Source organism: Cyprinus carpio, chromosome A23 (genome assembly GCF_018340385.1).
Source record: "Cyprinus carpio isolate SPL01 chromosome A23, ASM1834038v1, whole genome shotgun sequence".
NCBI classification, from domain to species: domain Eukaryota; kingdom Metazoa; phylum Chordata; class Actinopteri; order Cypriniformes; family Cyprinidae; genus Cyprinus; species Cyprinus carpio.
The window spans coordinates 20,432,576-20,448,810 of record NC_056594.1 but is presented as its reverse complement, the minus strand read 5'-3'; the positions used below and the strand labels follow the sequence as shown (position 1 = coordinate 20,448,810).

At 43.4% G+C, this 16,235-nt stretch overlaps 1 protein-coding gene across 3 annotated transcripts in view; it reads left to right on the top strand.

The window, feature by feature from the left end:
- Positions 1–89: 89 nt before the first annotated feature.
- LOC122135163 (cyclin-dependent kinase-like 2) overlaps positions 90–16,235 on the top strand; it is a 16,642-nt gene continuing 496 nt past the window's right edge. Inside the window, exons 1-11 of one of the 3 annotated variants that reach the window (XM_042713866.1) lie at positions 561–995; positions 2,907–3,101; positions 3,173–3,354; positions 4,143–4,255; positions 4,444–4,583; positions 4,671–4,759; positions 6,122–6,245; positions 6,439–6,599; positions 6,729–6,810; positions 6,900–7,014; positions 7,893–8,263. In XM_042713866.1, the coding sequence (XP_042569800.1) occupies positions 750–995; positions 2,907–3,101; positions 3,173–3,354; positions 4,143–4,255; positions 4,444–4,583; positions 4,671–4,759; positions 6,122–6,245; positions 6,439–6,599; positions 6,729–6,810; positions 6,900–7,014; positions 7,893–8,134 (1,689 nt within the window). In that variant the 5' untranslated portion in view covers positions 561–749 and the 3' untranslated portion in view covers positions 8,135–8,263. Of the gene's footprint in view, positions 996–2,906; positions 3,102–3,172; positions 3,355–4,142; positions 4,256–4,443; positions 4,584–4,670; positions 4,862–6,121; positions 6,247–6,438; positions 6,600–6,728; positions 6,811–6,899; positions 7,015–7,892; positions 8,264–16,235 lie in introns of those variants that run through there. The other 2 variants (XM_042713867.1, XR_006153376.1) reach the window with 2 other exon arrangements.

The following is a 16,235-nucleotide window of genomic DNA, read 5'->3' as shown; positions in this document are numbered from 1 at the left end:
TCTGACTCTAGCTGCTGATATTTGCACAAACATGGATTCACTGTAAGCACAATATGACTGCAGTATCTGTGGTTGCTGCATAAACTGCTTAGACTAGTCTTACCAGCTAGCCATCTGATTTCTTTCAAGAGTGCATAACAATCTGTCAGACTAGGATTCCTTTAATATATCCTTGTCTTCCTGTAGGGACTGTAACCAGAGGCCCTGATCGTTCACTTCACTGATAATGGTTACTGAAGTTTAATTTGTTCTCCAAGTACTAGAAATCCACCTGCTTGATACATATATAAATGTGTGTTATTATAAATTGTAAATGATCTCTTGTGCAGTCATCCACACATGCAAAGTTGGTGATTAAATAACTCCAATAAAGTAATAGGATGTTTAATGTAGCCTATTTTATATAATTTAGGCACGCCCAGGCTGTAGTTTGGGAGAATGTTCTGATTTAACATGTCACGGGAAGACAATCTAACTTATGTCCTTCTATTGATGTTGATTTCTTCCTCAGCAGTTGTTCAGGCTCTTAATGATTTAATCTGAGCTGTGTCACTCATCATTCTGACTTGAGCTTGCTCTCACAGCACTTGTTATAACAGGTCATTATTGATCTCTGTAGCGTTTGTGATGAGAAACATCAGCCTGCACAGTTAGAAACGGCTGCTGTGATATAAATAATATAAACCTGCTGTCTGTGCACGAGCGACTCGCGCGTTTGATTGACAGCCTCTGCGCGCGCGCCGGTTTCTATGGATACGGTGTTGTTATTTCGGAATGCCGCTCTTTGTTCCGTCGGTACTCGCGTTAAAGCGCTGTGTTTGGAGCGTTTAGCGATGAATAAATACGAGACTGTGGGCTGTCTGGGCTCCGGGAGCTACGGGACGGTGCTGAAGTGTCGACACCGGGACACCGGGAGGAGCGTCGCCGTGAAGAAGCTGCTGGAGGAAGATGAGTCCGTGAGGAAGATCGTGGAGAGAGAGATCCGGCTGCTGAAGGTCATCATCATCATCATCATCATCATCATCATCATTATTACTGTCGAGATTATCGTTCTTAGAGTTAATGTGAAGATATGTCAAGATTACAACACTGCAACAGTGTTTTTTAATTTATTTTATTATTATTATTATTATTATTATTATTTGCTTAATAAGCAGATTTTTACTTATTTTAGCTGATTTTAAAATGGTTTTTGCTTTACTTGTGTTTTTAAATGTGTCTTAGCTAAATCAACTGGTTATAGACTGGCTTTAGCTGTTGTTTTTTTTTTTGCTAAATAAATCCGCTGGTTGTAGGTGGTTTATAACTGTTTTTTAGTTCATTTTTAGATCTTATTTGTTAAATCAGCTGGTTTGAACTGGTTTTTAGATGTTGTTTTGCTAAATCTACCTGTCTATCTGTTTTTCTTATAGACTTTAATGCCTTCAAAACATTCAAACTTTAATCTTTAAAATTACTTTAAACTTCAAACTTGAGTGTGGCGTCTCATACTCAGAATTTGTGCTCTGCATTTAAAGGGTTAGTTCACCCAAATATTAAAATTATGTCATTAATGACTCACCCTCATGTCGTTCCAAACCCGTGAGACCTCCGTTCATCTTCGGAACACAGTTTAAGATATTTTAGATTTAGTCCAAGAGCTTTCTGTCCCTCCATTGAGAATGTATGTACGGTATACTGTCCACGTCACGAAAGGTAATAAAAACATCTTCAAAGTAGTCCATGTGACATCAGAGGGTCCGTTAGAATTTACTGAAGCATCGAAAATACATTTTGGTCCAAAAATAACAAAAATAATGACTTTATTCAGTATTGTTTTCTCTTCCGGGTCTGTTGTGAGCGCGCTCACGACGCTGCAGTGACGCCGCTGACGTGTGTTCTTTGTTATTGGGCACACCAGAGAACACGTCACGAACAGATTCACAGCAGATCACAGCACTGTACGAACAGACATTCTTCCAGGAACATGCGTACGAGGTTATCTGGTCTTTAAAAACATGTTAGCACAGCAGCATTGTTCATACATCATTAACAGAACATTTTCATCTTATGGTTTCTGAATCTTACTACTTGTTTCAGAAAGTTCAGAAAACATTCAAAAGTGATGTTCTCATAATGTTGTGTAAATTATGAAATTAAATGTTTCCTTAAAGTTCACATTAAAAAACAAAACAAACTGTGTTATGAATGTTCAGAGTACTACGTTTTCATAACTTAACGGGAACCTTAGCAGAACGTTCTTAGGACATAATGCAAATATCGGGGCAGCTGTGGCCTAATGGTTAGAGAGTTGGACTTGTAACCAGAAGGTCGCAGGTTCGAGTCTCGGTGCTGGCAGGTGTTGTAGGTGGGAGGGAGTGAATGAACACAGCGCTCTTTTCCTCCCTCAATACCCATGACTGAAGTGTCCTTGAGCAAGGCACTGAACCCCCAGTTGCTCCCCGGGCGCTGGATATAGCTGCCCACTGCTCCGGGTGTGTGTTCACTTCTCACTGCTGTGTGTGTGCACTTGGATGGGTTAAATGCAGAGCACCAATTTCGAGTATGGGTTACCATACTTGACAAATGTCAATAATGTAAACTGCATCAATACATGTTAAAATCTGTAAATGTTGAGCTCCACTGGACTCATAGAAAATAAAAGCTCATCACGGTTCACTCGTGTCTCTCTTCTCCTGTAGACGGGCTGTAATGCAGTTACCACTAGTGCTTTTATCTGAACTCTCACAAGTGTGTGCTCATCTCTCTGTGTGTGTGTGTGTGTGTGTGTGTGTGTGTGTGTGTGTGTGTGTGTGTGTGTCTCTGTGTGTGTGTGTGTGTGTGTGTGTGTGTGTGTGTGTGTTTGTGTGTCTCTCTGTGTGTGTGTGTGTGTGTGTGTGTGTGTGTGTGTGTGTGTGTGTCGGCAGCAACTGCGGCATGAGAATCTGGTGAATCTGCTGGAGGTGTGGAAGCGCAAGCGTCGCTGGTATTTGGTGTTTGAGTTTGTGGATCGGACGGTTCTGGACGAGCTTGAACAGTTCCCATCCGGACTGGATCCGCTCAGAGTCCGGAAGTACCTCTTCCAGATCCTGAGGGCCGTGTCCTTCTGCCACCAGCACAATGTGAGCCTTCCGTCCGTCTCTCTTGTGCTGTGTCCGTGCTTCCTCTCCAGTGATCAGTCTGTGTCTGTCAGATCATTCACAGGGATGTGAAGCCCGAGAACGTTCTGGTCTCTCAGCTCGGCGTGGTCAAACTCTGTGACTTCGGTTTCGCTCGGACGATGGCGGCCGCTCCTGGCGAGGTTTACACCGACTACGTGGCGACGCGCTGGTATCGAGCACCAGAGCTGCTGGTGGGAGACACTAGATACGGGAAGTGAGTGTCCAACAGACCAGGAACACGGGAGATATTACAGAGATGTCATGTTTAAGATCAGGAGTTTGTTTCTTCATCAGGTTTGTAGAAATGTAGCACTGCATTAGTGTCTCAGCAATGGATGCTCTGCAGTGAATGGGTGCCGTCAGAATAAGAGTCCAAACAGCTGATAAAAACATCACAATAATCCACAAGTAATCCACAGCACTCCAGTCCATCAGTGAACATCTGGAGAAGACAAAAGATGAAACACATCCAGCATTAAGACGTTTTTAAACTCAAACACATAGAGTCCATAATCCATAATAACGCTTCCTCCGGTGAAAAAGTGGTCTGATGTGAATCAGGAGAGAAATCTGCACAGAACACTGAGCCAAAACAGCTCTAAACAAATATGTTTCTGGATTCTGATGTGAGAGACAACAGGAGATGCACTTTTTCACTGGAGGAAGTGTTATTATGGATTATAGACTCAATGTATTTTAGTTAAAAACGTCTTAATGCTGGATTTGTTTCATCTTTTGTCTTCTCCAGATGTTCACTGATGGACTGGAGTGCTGTGGATTACTTGTGGATTATTGTGATGTTTTTATCAGCTGTTTGGACTCTCATTCTGACGGCACCCATTCACTAAAGAGCATACACTGATGAAGAAAAAAACTCCTCCAAAAATCATCATGAGACCCTGACAGGAAGAGCAGGACACATGATGGATTCTGTGAGCAAAACGAGTGTGTGTGTGTGTGTGTGTGTGTGTGTGTGTGTGTGTGTGTGTGTGTGTGTTTCAGGGCGGTGGACGTGTGGGCCGTCGGGTGTCTGTTCTTCGAGATGTTAACAGGTGATCCTCTGTTCCCGGGGGACTCTGACATTGATCAGCTGCACCTGGTCATCAGTTGTTTCGGTGAGTTCTGGTTTGTGTGTCCGATGCTCGTGATCCTCCGTCGCTGTCGGTGTTTCAGACTCCTTCTGTAAGAGCTTTGAGGATCTCTCCTTGACCTGCTCAGGGTTCAGAAACGAGGCCAATGTGATGCTTGCATTAGCAGCTCTGTATCTGTAGAGCTAGATCTGTTCTCGCTGGTCTTTCTCCAGGTCACCTGACCCCTCGTCACCGCGAGGTCTTCTACAGGAACCCGGTGTTCACGGGAGTTTCTCTTCCGGAGCCGGCGGAGAGAGCCCCGCTGGAGAGCCGCTCGCTCAGACTGTCTGGAGTGACTCTAGATCTCGCTCAGGTGAGCGCGGCACTCGTCACCACTGAGTGTGAGTCTGATCTGACGTGAATCGTGTGTGTGTTGACGTCGCGTCTGTCATGTCTGCAGAGATGTTTGCAGATGGATCCAGACAAACGCTGGCAGTGTGCAGATCTGCTGCTGCATGCGTACTTCACCAGAGACCGCTTCCACCTGCGGTGAGCTCATCTTCTGCTGGATTCATTCTGAGCCCTCTGCTAGCCCTCACAGAAACACTTCTAGCTCACACTCATTTGCCCCTGCAGTGTCAATGATCTCAGGTTCATTTTTTCCCCCCTAAATTATATAATTTTTCTTTTCTCTTATTATTTTATTTTGTTGTAAATTCTTCAGATTTATATACATTTCTTATTTTTTCCTCTTAAGGTTTTTCCCCCTAATTTATGTAATTTTATTTTGTTCTGTGTGCCGAGTCGAATCAAGCATTTCTCTACATGACGTACTGACCAGTGACCAGTAAAACCTCAAATTAAAAAACTGAAACTTATTAAAGGATTTAACCCCTTAACTGTCACCGTCCCACCTGTGGGACGCTTGGCACTCTTTTTTTTGTTGTCCTTTTTCTCTATAAAATCTTTTAGTAATCATCATAAATTATATATCATTTGAAAGCTTAGAAGCCCAAGATTCATCCTGTGAAAACCATTTTAAAATCGGACATTGCGTTACCATGGAAATGGTACTTTAAATTCTTATGGCGGTCTCCTCCCCCTTAGTGGGCAGTGTCTTAGTGTCATATTACAAAATGCATTACGGTCTTTTTAGAATCAAAACTTTTTATAATCTTGGCAACAAACATATCATTGGAAAGGTCTGAGTCTCAGGATTCCATATTTGGTGGTTATTTTGAGTATTGAAGTAAAATTGACAGAGAAATCTTGGGAAAAATTCATTAAACAAAATTCAAAGGAGTTTTGATGGCTCCCAGTGGCTATTTGTGGTATGACGCCCTAAATAAAATCTCACAGGGAACCTCAATTTTTTTCATATCAGCTTCAAATTTGGAACATAACTTATTTAGACACAAGGCATTAATTTTATACCAATTTTAGAGTAAAACCTGTTATGTAAAATATTTATAATAAATAAAATTAATATTGCACATTTTATTTACAGTACATTTAAACTTCTAGAACTTTTTGATACTTTAATTTTTTGAAAAAATTCCACTTTTTGCCAAAATCTGCTAATTTTCTTATTTAAAAAGAGACCAAACCTTAGGTCTATATTCCAAAGTGTTTCATAGACAACAATTTAAGTTTGGATAGTGCACTTTAATGCCTATTTTAAAAAATGGGGGGTGACAGTTAAGGGGTTAAAGGGATTTACAGAAAATACTGAAAAAAGAACATTATATATAATATAGAACAAAAGACATTTATTGTAATGTATTCCATTTGAAGATTTTTTTAATATGCACGCATGCACAATTAATCATATGCTGAAAGTTGTCTCTGTTAATGTTTCTGGTCTGGACACATGCAACAGATTTAATGACCATCAGACTGTTTTATTGGCAGCTTTCAGCAAGAACTGGCCAGTAAGACACACAAGGACCTGAAGGAAAACAGCAGAGGCACTAAAAGCTCCAGGAGAGAGAAGGAGAAGCTGGACGTGCTGAGATGGGCTCCCGACGCCGTACAGGTGAGGAACATCCACCTGTCAATCAAAATCAGCAGCAGCTCCACGGTTTAATCTTATTGGTCAGAGATTAATTTTCATCAACACAAGCAACTCATCTGGTCTGCGGTGTGAAGAGATTCGTGTACGTGTCTACATTTGATCTTCATGTGAAGATTATTCAGTGTGAGAAATGATCTGTGTGTGTGTGTGTCAGGACTCGAACCTGCGGCTCAGTGAGTTCAGGCCGTCTGACGGCGAGGACAGTGACATCACAGCCAAGCTCCGCCCAGACAACACAGAGCCAATCAGTGAGGCTGTGTGTCAGGCAGGAATCCCGCCCATCTCCACCGACTCACCGGCCACACACAGCCTCAGGTGACACTCCCATCATGCACTGCTGCCACAGTACATCCTCAGTCGCTGCAGTCTAATTACTATTAGCTGATGTGTGTCACATGATCAAGGCGGCGCATCATTTGTTGATGTGTTTGTGCTTGTTTAAAGGTCATTTGATAAGATGAAGAAGCAAATGAACGTGTTTCCACGGCCGTCACAGCAGAACCTTTCTGTTCTCCTCAACACACAGGTGTGTGTGTGTGTGTGTGTGTGTGTGTGTGTGTGTGTGTGATCCTTCATTCGTCGTTGTGAGTGTATGTGTGTGTGTCTGGTCTGTAGGTGCCGCCGGAGCACAGCAGGAGTCGATACACTGCAGTGCCTGCTGGGAAGAAGATGGCAGAGCTGCGTTTCCCTGAGCTCAGAAACACACTGCTGCCCGAGCTGAGAGCAAACGGTGAGAGAGTGTGTGTGTGTGTGTGTGTCTACTGGTGTATATGGCTTATGAGGACACGTGTGTATAATGACATGGGAACTACAACATAAACAAGGTTAATGAGGACACTTCCTGTGTTCAGAATCGCTCTTTCACACACTATTTCTGGGCAGGTCTGCAGTACTCTTCTTCATTTACATCTAGAAGGAGAGGTGCTGCTGTTTTTACAGGCACTTTTTCAAGCCCTTCTCTATCATCTGTGTGTTTAAAATGTAGAAGTGAAGTAGGTAGCTTAACACATGCACTGCGTCCGAAATCACATACTTCCATACTATATAGTATTCGAAAAACAGTATGCGAGATGTACCCGGATGACCTGCTGCTTCCGCTCGAATTGCGTAGCATGCAGACGATGGACACTACACTATCCCATGAGGCCACGGGAGAGGAGTCGTCATATATGGTGGAAAACCACGACACGGCTGTTTTGAAGTGTAAGTACCTTAGGAAAAACGTTGTTCATCGTGGTTAAAGTGTACTTGTTTAACATAATCCATGTAAACGAGTGACTTGTTGAAGGGTTACACATTGTAAACCGATGAGACGATTTTGTGAATTGAGTGTAAAAAGATGTTTAATAATTATTATCGATCAGATGCTCTGTGCATCAGCTTGTTAACGCTGCTTTCTTTAAACAGACGGCTCGTTAAGTAATTTAATGAGATAAAGTTACAAAACTTTAAGTAATTAAATCGATTTAATTTATGCATCACAACACCCTGTTGGCTGTGCCCACACACACCTGTTTACATAATAACTAACTAACACAAGCTTAAACAATAGCAATATGAGAACATGAACTGATTTGCAGAGTCTTGACCTGTTCAATGTTCCTACAGGTGATCGAGCTCTTGAGGAGCTGGCACACGGTTGTCTGGAGTGGACACAGCTGCGGTCAGATTGTCCCACACATACTCTCCTGTGCTGGCTTCTGTGTTTCGGGGCTCCAGTGTATCATCGTCATGATCCTCCACAACTTCTGGATCAACAGTGTCCCCATTCAGAAGACCGAGGTCATGGAGCACCGCACAGCATGCAGCAACACCTGGCACAAAGGCAGGACTCACTTCCAGCGCCTTGAAGAAGAAGACGGAGCGCAGGCTTGTCTTCAGCATCCCGAAGGCTCTCTCAACAATGTTCCGTGCGCAAGCATCATTGGTGTTGAAACACACCTATATTTACTATATTCATTCATTCAAGGTCATTACTTGATTCATGTTCCTTTTGTTTCTTCTGTGTATTTTCAGTTGTATTAATTTATTACAATAAATTCCTTTATTTCTTTACATAAAATAAGGCTGTCATTCTGTTCACAGCTGTCGCTGCTGTTATTCTGAAGTAAAAAAATTACGAGCTAAATTTATATTTAGTAAAAGATTTACAAGCTGTCAACGAAGGCGTGATCTGCGAGCAGCTGCGAGCCTGCTGTAAACTGTTAATTTAAACGACGTTAAAACGCAGACGAAAGCGGTAAGAATAACAAAAACCATCGCCGATGTTCGCTCAGTAGAGTGGGCTCTTTAAATCTTCACACTGTTGTGACGACGTATGCCACGTGACATTGTCAACATGGCGGATGTAGTACGTCATTCCTACTATATAGAACGTACTTTCTATCGGTCGAGTAGTACGTTCAAATTCAAATATAGTACCCAGTATGCGATTTTGGCCGCTCTGATTGTTTCAGGTCCTGTAATAGACTGCAGAGGAGCTGGGGAGATGCAACAGATCTTTAATATTCAGTGTCACTGGTGTTGGGTTTATCTAATAGACACACTGCGACATCTTCTAGTAGGAAACTGTGTATTCTTTTCAGGGATGTGATTTTTCTGTATAAATACAGTTCTCTTTCGATTGGGTCACTCAACATTTCTATGGGAATTACCCTTTTCTCCAAATACTACTGAAGCCTTATTGAATCACGCCAGTGAAACTGGCCAATGGAAATATGAGGGCCCCCCTCTCTATATAAAGCAGCGCTTGTACGTCATCCATTCAGAATCTTTTTCTTCAGCCAACCTTCTACGAGAAGTAAGAAGCCTATCAACAAGACTGCTCACCGTGATCTACATGCTGCAGCGGAAACGCCTTCTCTTCCCCGCTGTGGTCTGGTGAGCATCGTAAACAAGGATGACTCTCTGATGGGTCGCACCCACGCACAAGCAGCACTTGGGGGTCGGACTGCCCCCACTGCGGAGATATGAGCCTCCCAACTCTCAAGCTCTGTGTGCCCAACAAGCCCTGCCGCGCTCTTCCTCTGCAGCCTCTCCGAGCCAAGGAGGAAAACCCCCCCCGTGGAAGAAGCCGTTGCCCCCCCATCTCTGTGCTTCAGCCGCGGCAAACTGGAGAGTGAACAACGCGCCTCTCCCCTCTGAACCTTGCCGCGCCACTGCAAACTTCACCAGCAAGGCTTTCTCTGCGGCGGGCCAAGCAGCTTAAAGCAATGCACGTGATGGCGATACTTCAGGTGTATCAGGTCAAGCTGATCAAGTCTCTGGAAGAGGACGGGCCAGACCCTGAAGTGTTCAAAGGACTCGAGAGAAAAAAAAAAACGGCCCTTCTGGACGCTCCCGTGAATCCCTCAGGTCTCTTCGGAGCAGCGGTAGAGATGTTCACGGAAGCGAAGCGCTGAAACAGTCGAAGGCTATTAGCCACTTCCTTCCAAAACGCACCGGTACAAACTTTCCTGTGCGTTCCCGCTCATCCTCAGCGCAGCGCGTGGGAAAACCGCATCTTCTGCTGCTGTTCGGCGCGAACATAAGCCGGCGGTGAGACCAAGACAGCCTTGGCCGAAGCGTGGTCAGGTGACTTTATAATAGCCGGTGACTTCAACCACGCAAACTTAAAGACAGTTTTGCCAAAGTTCTACCAACATGTGAACTTTGCAACAAGAGGAAAAAAAACAGTGGACACACTACAGAGAGGAAGTGGCCCAGCTAGCTGTATGGTGTGGCGTTAACAACCTGTCCCTCAGTGTGGAGAAGACAAAGGAGGTTGTGATGGACTTCAGGAGTTGACCACCCCCCACTGACCACTGACAGCCCGACTGTGGAGAGAGTCAGCAGCACTAAATTCCTGGGGGTGCACATCACTGAGGATCTCACCTGCACCACCAACACCATGTCACTCTCCAAGAAGGCACAACAGCGGCCACACTTTCTCCTCCGGCTGAAAAGAGCAAGTCTCCCTCCACCCATCCTCACCACATTCTACAGAGGAACCATAGAGAGTGTGCTGACCAGCGTCATCTCTGTCTGGTACAGGAACTGTAGTGCAGCAGAGCGCAAGACCCTCCAGCGGACAGTGAACACAGCTGCAAAGATCATCGGTGCCCCTCTCCCCTCCATCCTGGACACTTTCCTTACATGATGCTCCAGCAAAACCAGCAGTATCGTGAAGGACCCCACCCATCCCTCCCACAGTCTCTTCCAGCTCCTACCATCAGGAAGACCGCTCCGCCAGACTGCTCAACAGCTTTCTCCCCCAGCCCTGAACTCAAATCACCTCGCCCTCCTCTGACACCCCACACAAACCCCTTCCTCCTGAAACATGGACCATCTCCCCTCCTCCACCCCCAAACCATACCACATCAACAGAAAAACTGTCTGAAACCTCCTTTTTTTGTGCAATTCAAATCTATTTTGTGCAATTCTCGTCTATGCGCACTAGACACTTTTCCCACACACTTCTGTGCAGAAGACTCACAGAAGACTCACAGAAGACTCAGTAATGTGTGTTTACATGCTCGTGCACTACTAATCATCTTGCACTGTTCCCCAGTCAGCTGCTTGACTTACGATGTTTCTCTTTGCACATGTACAGTGTTTATGTGTAGCATTTGTATAGTCTTTATAGTTTTTTTTTTAGTTTATGTGTAGGTAAACATTTATATATAGTATATTTATAGTCAAAATCTGACAGTTGGTTAGTTGTGTATAGGTTTATACTGTTTTACTTCATTGTTGTATGTCTGTATAGCACCACGGTCCTGTGAGGCACGACATTTAGTTCCACTGTATGTCCACACATGTAGAATAAAGACAAAAAAACAAAAATTGACTTACACATAAAATCTGAGATTCAATTTCTAAAACCAAAAAAAAGGTAATCAGGGACGTGCACAGGAATTTTGAGGGGCAGTTGCTCTGACCTAAAAAAAGGTCACGGACCACACCAACCACCCCCCCCAAAAAAAAAAAACTCACGGGCTATATGAAGGACTGAGAATAACAGGGTCTTTATTAAAATATATATACACAAAGTAAAACACTAAAATACAGCACTCAATCACCTTAACTACTACTAATAATAACATAGAAAAACATGACTTTTTAGTGTTAGTTTTAGTCTTTTTTTGTAATTTGGGTTATTTGTCAGGGGCAAGATTCAAAAAGGTCAGAAAAAGTATTGTGTAATAATAACTCAAAAAAAAACATCATACAATTTTAGAAAATATTCATTCAAAAATAAAATCAGTACATAAAATGTACATATGGGCACACATATGTAAACAGTCTCAACACTCCGCAGTAAGTGCAAAATGTGTAAGTGACGTGTGCCAGTAAAAAACCTAAAGAGCCAACAGACTAAAGAAGACATACATGAACCGCACGTGTTCAACCCATTTTTGAGCCACAACAAGACATTTCTGTCAGATTGTCAGGGAGCTTAATCTAAGAAAAGAACATGACAAATAACAAATAAAAAGAAAACTTTAAATACAGCATAATTTTTTTAGTGTGTGTGTGTGCCGTGGGTGTGTGCATGAGTGAGTGTGCATGGGTGAGAAAGAGAGAGAGGGCTTTACTTTAGTCAAGCAATAATTTTCTATACAGAATACAAATTCCACAGCTGTATACTATACTAAATTTACCCTATACAATAGCCTACTCATCTGGAATGAAGGAGCAAACATTCAGTGTAAGAGTAAAAAAATGACATAACATTATTTAATATTTATACTACGGGGCCGTTGAATGCTTGAATCTGATTGGCTGACGAACGTTCTGAGGCGTGACATTATTTTCTGGGAAAAGCATGGCGAACGTAGTTCCAGGCAGCTCTCTTGACCGCATTACAGTTCCATATCACTTCGCATAGTAAAACTGTAATAACGTAAATTACAGGACTAACAAAAACAACAACATGACAGACGATTTTCCAAAAGTACACATGACATTTCTCACTAGCGAGGTAAATAACAGCGCTGTTTAGAGACGCTGCTGCAGTCTAATTCACACAAGCTCTCTCTCTCTCTCTCTCTCTCCTCTCTCTCTCTCAAGCTGTGTGTGTGTGTGTGTGTGTGTGTGTGTGTCTCTCTCTCTCTCGCTCTCTTTATAATAACTTCATTAATAACTGCATTATAATACTATCAACGGCTCAAGCCTCCATTACCAGCTTTAAAATGACATTGTGAAACCAGCAAAAAGAAGCGCTGGATGAGATGCGGAAGAAATAGTCCTACCCACAATAGCGATTAAGTACAAAAACCGAACGAATCCCTTTAAATATATCATCTGATTGATATCTTGAGGTGTGGTAACCGTGGTATAAGCGGAATAATTGACTCCGCTTCCGAGTCGTGACTGAATCACCACCTCAGGTGTGCATTATTTTTTCTAATAATTCAACGGCCCGTCGTCAATTATTCCTTACTTGAATCACAGCTTAAATAGTGTTTTGACATCGACAACCCAAGTGCATTTTACCTCAAACTTGCGTCTAGTTAACTTTCTAAAGTAGCAATCCCTTCTCGGGTCGACATTAACACACTGACAAAATTATATTCAGAATTAAAAATATTTTATACCACTTTTTAATGTGTGATTGTGTAATGGTTTTCACGAGATACCAACCTTTCGCGAACTTGCTTCCAACACTCGTTCTCATGGAGACGCGGTGTGCACGGAGAGGAGGGCTGTGCGCGCGCGAGTAACGTTATGTGAGAGAGACGCGTGAGTGAGAGACGCAGGGAAATGAAATGCAGCTGAACGTTTGCTCTATGAAAGACATTGACAAAGACGAAAACTAAGGACATTTAATCTATAATTTTATTTTATTTTAGATAGTTTTGCCAAACACACATTACAGTTTTGGTTTATCGTTTTTTTTGTAATGCCTCGTTTTTATTTTTATTTCAGTTAAAACAAAATAATAACAAACAAGTCAACTCAATTCAATTCAATTCAATTAAAGACTACTTAACCAAGTCAAGTCAAGTCAAGTCAAGTCAAGTCAAGTCTGCTTTATTGTCAATTCTTCCACATGTACAGTACATACATACAGAGAATCGAAATTGCGTTACTCTCAGACCCCCGGTGCATACAGATAACACTAACAGTAGAGCCTAAAAATCTAGATCAAATATAAAATATAAGATAAAAAACTATACAATAAGGGAATGTAAAAAAGACATAATAGAAAAAATAAAATAAAAATAAGGTTAAATAAAAGCAGCGCAAGGCACATGGCAGATAGAGTGCAAACCAGTGAACAAACAGTGCAGATAAAGAGATTTTTAGTGCATAAAAAAATAGCTTATTCAGTCTGATTAAAAGTGACAAAGTGACAAAGGGCTCAGAGCAGTTATTTTATTAAACTGACTGATGAGGAGGTAGAATGATGTCAGATCCATGGTGAATGAGGTAGTGAGCAGACCACTGCTGCACAAAGTGACTGGTGCATGACATTCGTATGTTAGAGGGAGGGGGGGGTGGAAGGACCTGGGGATGTGGGACCTGGGGGGGGGGGGGGTGTTTCATAGTTCAGTGGTGCCTGAGGCAGAAGAGGGACGGGGGGGTAAGTTCGGGAGCGAGTTCAGCTTCCTGACAGCCTGATGGATGAAGCTGTCCTTCAGTCTGCTGGTCCTGGCCTGGAGACTCCGCAGTCTCCTCCCTGATGGGAGCAGACTGAAGAAGCTGTGTGACGGGTGAGTGGGATCACCTGCAATGCAGAGGGCTTTTCGAGTGAGACGGGTTCCATAAATGTCCTGGAGGGGAGGGGAGAGAGACACCAATGATCTTCTCAGCTGCTCTCACCCTATGCGTTGCAGAGTCTTCCGGCAGGACGCGTTGCAGGCGCCATACCACACAGTGATGCAGCTTGTCAGAATGCTCTCGATGGTGCCTCTGTAGAAGGTGTACATGATGGGGGGTGGGGCTCTGGCTCTCCTCAGTTTGCGGAGGAAGTAGAGACGCTGCTGTGATTTCTTGGCCAGTGCTGCGGTGTTGTCGGTCCAGGAGAGGTCCTCTGTGATGTGCACACCCAGGAACTTGGTGCTGCTCACTCTCTCCACAGTCGCACCGTTGATGGTCAGAGGAACATGCTGAGTGTGCGCTCTCCTGAAGTCCACAACAATCTCCTTCGTCTTTCTCCACGTTCAGAGAGAGATTGTTGTCACTGCACCACCCGGCCAGGCGGCTCACCTCGCTCCTGTAGTTTGTCTCATCTCTGTTGCTAATGAGACCCACCACAGTCATGTCATCCGCAAACTTAATGAAGAGGTTGGAGTTGTGTGACGGTGTGCAGTCGTGTGTCAGCAGAGTGAAGAGGAGGGGGCTCAGCACACATCCTTGGGGGGCCCCAGTGTTAAGTGTGATGGTGCTGGATGTGTTGCTGCCGACACGTACTGCCTGAGGTCTTCCAGTCAGAAAGTCCAACAGCCAGTTGCACAGCGAAGTGTTGAGCCCCAGCTCGACCAGTTTGTGAATGAGCTGTTGAGGGATGATTGTGTTGAATGCTGAACTGAAGTCTATGAACAGCATTCTGACGTATGAGTCTTTTTCCTCTAGATGTGTGAGTGCTGAGTGGAGGGTAGTTGAGATGGAATCATCGGTCGACCGGTTGGGACCGATATGCAAACTGGAATGGGTCCAGGGAGGGGGGGAGGGCAGACTTGATGTGGTGCATGACTAGCCGTTCGAAGCACTTCATGAGGATGGGAGTAAGTGCAACAGGACGGTAGTCATTGAAGCATGATGGAGATGGCTTACTTCGGGACTGGAATGATGGTGGTAGCTTTGAAGCATGTGGGAACAACAGCTTGACTAAGTGAGATGTTGAAAATGTCTGTGAAGACATCAGTGAGTTCTGCTGCACAGTCTCTCAGTACACGCCCAGGAATGTTGTCAGGACCTTACTATTTATAACCTTACTATTACTTTTCCGACAACGTTGAGTCGTCTCACCCGACAACCGCGACAATCTCCTTCTAGGGCCGCTCATGCAGGCTCAGCTCAGGTGCCGGTCGCGTGCAGCGCTGCAGCCACGTAAAGAGAGTTTGCCCTTCCCCTACCGACTTTCACTTTCGGACGGGTGCCCGAATATGGAAGTGAATGAGGCTTTGCGATTTTTATTTATTTTTTTATTTTTTTATCTAGGCCTACGTGAAATTCTGCATCCATTGTACGATTTTTTTTATTTATTTTTTTCCACCTCGGAAGGGCAATGTGAGTCGAGAAGGGCATATGGGCAGTTGCCCGGGCAACCTGAGCAACCCCCCTGTGCACGTCCCTGGACGGCGTCAATGTTCAGCGTACTTTACTCGCTTTCTGTACACATTTTATTCCATGTTGTTTTTTATTATTTTATTTTTCAAGAGAACTTGCAAAGTCTAACCCTAACCCTAATCAATAAAAACAGTTAACAGTGTTATTGAATAGAATATATTAAAACCGTTATCGCATGACATAGGCCTATTCTTATAGACTACACAGACAAAACAGTTGGAGATGCGTTGGATTTTAGGCATTAGTAGTAAATCAAGACTTCGCAAGTTCTCTTGTAAAATTAAAAAAAAAATACAATAAAATAAAAAAAAAACATGGAATAAACTGTGTACAGAAAGCGAGTAAAGTACTCTCAACATTAGGCTACTAAAAAGGTGTTTAATCTCGCAAAAACTCCCGTTAATTAAAAAGTAATGTTAATTAATGAAGCGTAATGTTCAAACAGCTGCAGTACTCTGACTTTGCCACAAAGACAAGTGTGTACGTCTGCTCAGACCCTGACGTGACGGTACGTGCTTTTCCACGTCAAATCAACGTTTCTATAAACATGAACGTTGCCGTGGATTTTAGCGTACGCGCACTTTATAAACGAGGCCCCTGGACTGTTTGGAACCTCATCTTCGTTCTATTATATTACACTTAATATTGCTATTGTATTGTAATTCTCTAGACATT